Raw genomic sequence first — 6000 nt, 5'->3', positions numbered from 1 at the left:
GCTGCTCTAAGGAGCACTCTGGCTGGACTTCGTCTGAGGCGGATCTGTTTGTTAGTTTGTTAGTTCTCCTAGTCCCTCGGTATGGAGAGGGTCCGGCTGTGGAGTTTGGCTTCCTCCTTCTGTGCGTACCTCTCTTGCTAATATGTTCCTTTGAAAATGCAAAGGTGACTATGTGAGACGCAGCCTGGCCATCCTTGCCTCCGTGGCGCACGCTGGCTTGACCTCTTCCAACATGGATGGCTTTGTGCTTTCAGCAGTGCGTAGAATTTCCAATATTCTTTCCCAGCATCACAATTCAAATGCATCGATTCTTCTTCAAGGTTCAACGTTCACATGAATATGAGGCAAGGGCAAACACCTTGATTTTGATCAGGAGCACCTTAGCCCTCAAAGTAACAGCTGTGATTTTCAATACTCCAAAGAGGTCTTGTGCAGGAGATTTACCGAATGCAACTCATCTTTGGATCTCTTGACTGCTGCTTCCGTGAGCACTGATTGTGGATCCAAGTAAGACAAAATCCCCGATAGCTTCAACTTCCTCTCCACTTATCGTGGTGTTACCTATCGGTCCAGTTGTGAGGCTTCGGGTCTTCTTTACATTGAGTTGTCATCCATACCGAAGGCCACATTCCTTGATCTTCATCTGATACAGAGGTTAGGTTTCCAAAACATGTTAAAGGGACACATTTCACTCCATTACTGACCCATTTCCAGAATCAGTCAGGTATCCCTATTCCTCTCCTTGTAGCTCCATGTCCTCTTCTGAGCAGCTCTGCACACCTGTGCAGAAGGTGAGCACGTTATCTTTCAGCAGCACTTAATGCAGCTATCTGATAACTCACGTCAGAGCTGATCCGCAGTGTTTCCCCGCCCCTGACCTCGGATGAAGATGCTTCTGTCAGAAGGAAGGTGGCAGCATCCAAGTCAATGATTGTGCAGATGGTGACATGCTGACAGATTTTGAAGTGACCGTATTTCTTTCAGTAAATTTCAAATGAAGGTGGGATTTGTGTAACTCTGACCCCTTCCAGTAAAGTGCGCATTTACATATATTTAGAATTTATAAATCCTGACAGATTCCACAATATTTATAGCCCTCCATAAAAAGCCTTTGCCAGTTTGAAGAGCTCGGCATTTGGCTCCCTGGCAGGCTTAAGGGAGTTTAAATAATAACAAATTTGGCGATTTATTCCACCTGGAACAGAAACTTCCTGCCCCCCCCCCTCCCCTTGGCTTATTTCAGAGGGGAGACTATAAATAGCGAAACAGACGCTGGCATCAGGAATACGGAACTGAAATTTGAGAGAAAGGTACAGAAACAAAACCTTGAATGTATTTTAAAAAACAAGTCTGTTTCTCAAGTAATGTACCTTCTCTCCTTTCTCTCAAGCCATCTTGATTATATTTGAGTGCCCCAAACCTGTTGCCAGCATCAGGATTCAGTTGCATTAATAGGCAAGAGAGCGGGAGACTATTCGCTGACTAAGGAGGAGAGAGTTACCTCTGGGGAGGCCAAAGCCATGCTCCAACACTCCTCTTACATTTCACTGGAATCAGCCGGGAGCTGAGTGTCATCAGCATCCCAGGTAAATTCGTTACTTGAGACACAGTGCAGCCATCCTGCGGGTGTGCTGAGAAAGCCTCAGCTTATGATAAACAAACGAGTCTAAGTATAATGGCAAGAGAATGCCTAGAGGGTCAGAGACCTATTCTTGCAGCCCTCCATGTCCTAAATTACCCAGTGAAATACGTGGAGAACTGACCCCAAATGTGTTCTTCCAAACAAAACAAGCAAACATCTGGGAACCACTCATTCGCCCCACATTGCAAAGCATGTGGCACGGCTTGCAACATAGCCAGGACAGCGGATTCCCGTTGGCGTGGAGGGTACAGGAAGCCAGCTTAGTCAGAGAGGCACTGATAATAAGGATGTGGCTGGGCACAAAGTACCACACCGAGTGCCGCAGGCCCTTTGCGTAGCCCTTCTCCAGGCGAGTCCTCCTCACAAGTCTTCCTCTAATCAAGCAGCAGAGCACAACTACGCCTACTCCACAACCAAGGTTTCCCTAAGCAATCCCGTGTCTCTAGCTAATAGGCTGGCAGACAGTTGGCCAAGCCCCAGAGCCTGTAATGTACCACATTTTAATGATTTGTGGTGAACAGAGTAAATGGTCTAAAAGCAAACTTTATGAAGCAGGGACCCAGTTAAGTATGATGAATTTGAGGCAATGTGAGGAGACGCTGAGCGTGCTATGTGGGTATTATTTACTAAACAGGACATGGGTTTGTATGGTTCATTGCTAATTGTAATGCTTTCCTTGAGAAACAACTTTAAAACAAACAAACAAACTGTGCTCTTGAGGAGCATCCTTGAGGCCGAGATAAAGTTCTTGGCGTCTATCTAAGAGGCAGCGGAGGGATTGAGCTATTTGTTACCTTGTTGCTCAGAGTCTCGGTGTTTCTGTGACCACAGTATGGGTCTAGCACAGATGGGATGAATGAACTGTTTTTGTTTCTTCAAGTCTATGGAAGGGAGCAAGACAAGAAAATTGCCATACTGCTTTTTGTTTGTAAGTGATTAATGAAGAGCACCCAGGTAGAATGAAGAAACGGATAGGAGTACAGCCAACAGGTTTGCTATTGTCTTTCCTCCCTCTGTAGCCTCAGCAAGAGCAATCTGGCAAGACTTGAGGCAAGACCAGTGCTTTGATGCCCTCTCTTTTGTTCTTCTTCCTCAGGGCAACCCGTACATGTGCAATAATGAATGCGACGCAAGTACCCCCGAGCTGGCTCATCCCCCTGAGCTGATGTTTGATTTTGAAGGACGACATCCCTCCACCTTTTGGCAGTCTGCCACTTGGAAGGAGTACCCCAAGCCTCTGCAGGTTAACATCACTCTGTCTTGGAGCAAAACCATTGAGCTCACAGACAACATAGTTATTACCTTTGAATCTGGACGTCCAGACCAAATGATCCTGGAGAAATCTCTTGATTATGGGCGAACATGGCAGCCATATCAGTACTACGCCACGGACTGCTTAGATGCCTTTCACATGGATCCCAAGTCCGTGAAGGATTTATCCCAGCACACGGTCCTCGAGATCATTTGCACAGAAGAGTACTCCACGGGGTACATGACAAACAGCAAAATAATCAACTTCGAAATCAAAGACAGGTTCGCCTTTTTTGCTGGGCCCCGGCTGCGCAACATGGCTTCCCTTTATGGACAGCTGGACACAACCAAGAAGCTCAGAGACTTCTTCACAGTCACAGACCTGAGGGTCAGGCTCTTGAGACCGGCCATCGGGGAAATATTTGTAGACGAACAGCACTTGGCACGCTACTTTTACGCCATCTCCGACGTAAAGGTACAAGGAAGGTAAGAGATCCCCGGCTGGAAAGAAAATGAGTGTGGCCAAGGAAAGAATCGGGGTCTAGGTGTCTTGGCTGTCGAGTGACATGTCATTTTGATGGGTCATGTTCTACCGAAACGTTTCCTCAAAAACTCCAGCCCATAGCTATGCTGAAGGCATTTGAGACCTTTCTTATTCCGCAGTGATTCAGTAATTTGTAATCTCAGACTTACTGCCATAAAACCTGGCAAGAGTCCTCGTTATTAAACAAATGTGCAGGAATAAGCATCTTCGTGGAGGCAAAGGAACTGCCTAGGCCGGGCGGCGATTTGCACTCTGTAGGCAGGGAAGCCCAGGGGAACGGAGCAGGCTGCTCCGTAAGGGAGTGGACAATAAGAAATGTACCATGTCGTGTGTGTTCAAATGTAGATTTGGAGATTCTTGGAAACCTGTGCCTTTGCTTCTTCCTCCTCACTCAAGACTCGACTGTACTCCAGAGAGAGGGCTCCCATGTGGTGTAACTCTTCATCTTGTGCCTTGTTAAAATCGCACAAAAATATCCCGGAAATGAAAGCTGCATTTCCTCAAATTTATGAATGAAGAACCCAAAACATCTAGGGACCATGGGTTGGAGAGGAGCAGGGGCTTTGTTTTGTGGTTTTGTGGGATCTTAAAATAAATAGGATATCATTTAAAGCACACGCCTGTATCTTGTCTCCTCTATGGTGTAGGTGAAGTTCAGACAGGCCAGAGACTAAAGTCGTAACCCCTTCCTGGTCACAGTCGAGGCTGTTTGGGTTTGATACTATACCAAAGACACAGTTGAGTAAATTTCCAAGAACTTTGAAGAGGTTTAATGAACAACTTGAAAATGAGAACCAAGACTACTCACAGAGAGGTCTACACTAGATTTTTCAAATGCTGTATGCTTTCAAAGTGATAAAATAAGGGACTCAAAGCCTAAGATAATAAGTAGGGAAAAGTAGAGGTCAGAATATATAGTGAAGTGTGGAAGAAAAGCAACAATCATTCTAAAAATGCCAAGACAGATAGCATTAAATCAAGGACTGAGTTTAGAAGCGCTAGGAACGAAGGAGGAGTGGAAACGGGATCCCAGGGGGAAGTGGGTGAGAGGTGTTTCTTGGGGGGATTGTGGCCAGGGAGACAAGACAAACGTGCGTGTATTGTGAAGTGGAAAACGGACTTGCTTTGAATCCATCACCCAGTTCACAATACAAAGAAGATAGAGACAGTGACGCCTAAATCATGCAGGTTTGATGCCATGAGGCAAAGTTCATCAAATTTAGTGGTTTCTGGTATCCCGTGAAGAAACCCTGTCCTCATACATTGGAAAGGAGTTGAAACTTTCTGACCTTTCAGATGTTGTCACAGCCTAACTTTGACTACGATGACATTGCGTCGCTGTACTAGAGAAAGCCGAGGTCTCTGATCTTCGAGCAGGGGCCAGGGTAGGCACACAGAATGGGGTGTTGAGAATGACCTGGGTTCAGTAACAAAGGTTTCAGAATCTTGTTGTGTTGGGTTCTATCGAGGCAGTTCCCACGCAGAGTGACCCCATGCTCAAGAGAAGAAAACACTGGCTGGTGCTGTGCCATGTGCACCATCATGATGAGGCTTGAGCCCATTGTGGCAGCAACGGAGTCAACTACCTCCTTGACAATCTTCCTCTCTTCTGCCTACCCTCTCCCTTACCAAGCGCTATGCCCTTGCTTGAGAGCACGGCCAAAGGGCTAAAGTGAGATGCAGCTTCACCACCCTCCCTTCTAAAGTTCAAAATCTTCGTTGTGCAAAAGTGGAGGGGATGGGTAGCCAACTCCTCGGAGTCTTGCTCCGGACTCTTATTCCATGTGAAGAGTCCAGCAGAGTTAGTTATGGTGGACTCTTATTCCATGTGAAGAGTCCAGCAGAGTTAGTTATGGTGGACTCGTATTCCATGTGAAGAGTCCAGCAGAGTTAGTTATGGTGGCTTTAAAATGAAGCCTGTAACGGAGGGTTTCGTGATATATCCTGACGGGGTTGTGGACTGGGACAATAGTGAGCTTGTGGGTCCCGGGTGACAGAGAACAGTTGATGGATTTGGGGGCGAGGACACAAATAGTGGGTTGTAGAGAACTGTTGCCTCAAATTGGAGTTTTTCATTGACAATAAAATGCAACAATTATCGTCATGAACGAAGTGGGGCAGATGGTTAAGTCCTCAGCTGTTAATGGAAAGGTTGGCAGTTCGAATTCACCCGGCCCCTCTGAGGAGACAGGACTACTGATTTGCTTCTGAAAAGATCACACCCTAGGAAACCCAATGGGGCAGTTCTTTGTCTCACGGGGTCCCTGTGACTCCAAATGGACCCGATGCCCCCTCACAACTACCTATAGTCATTTTAGCAGGGCGTTCTCCATTTCCAGGATCTTGTTCTTGAGGGAATATTGTTTCATACCAAATATGAGAATCATTCATGTTGATATTATTAACAGTAGCATAGCACAGGGAGGTAGTAAATATCTTGTCCATCTAAAAGGATAACGATCAGAATTAGCCAGCAAGATCCGAAACGGCCATCTTAGTGTGGTCTACCTTATTAGGCAGGGTTATTTCATTTCCTTCGCTTTATGGTCTGAGCCCTCTTTAA

General features: G+C 46.2%; 1 protein-coding gene across 1 annotated transcript in view; it reads left to right on the top strand.

Annotated features, from left to right (window-relative positions):
• The window catches only part of NTNG1 (netrin G1), a 406502-nt gene that overhangs the window by 207793 nt on the left and 192709 nt on the right, over window positions 1-6000 (top strand). The window contains exon 2 of the mRNA XM_045292021.1: window positions 2739-3379. Within this exon, the coding sequence (XP_045147956.1) occupies window positions 2739-3379 (641 nt within the window). The remainder of the gene's footprint in view (window positions 1-2738; window positions 3380-6000) is intronic.

Source organism: Echinops telfairi, unplaced genomic scaffold, assembly GCF_000313985.2.
Source record: "Echinops telfairi isolate 266 unplaced genomic scaffold, ASM31398v2 ScPeMD7_443;HRSCAF=831, whole genome shotgun sequence".
Classification (NCBI taxonomy): domain Eukaryota; kingdom Metazoa; phylum Chordata; class Mammalia; order Afrosoricida; family Tenrecidae; genus Echinops; species Echinops telfairi.
The sequence above is the reverse complement of the archived record's forward strand: the minus strand, read 5'-3'. Positions and strand labels throughout refer to the sequence as shown.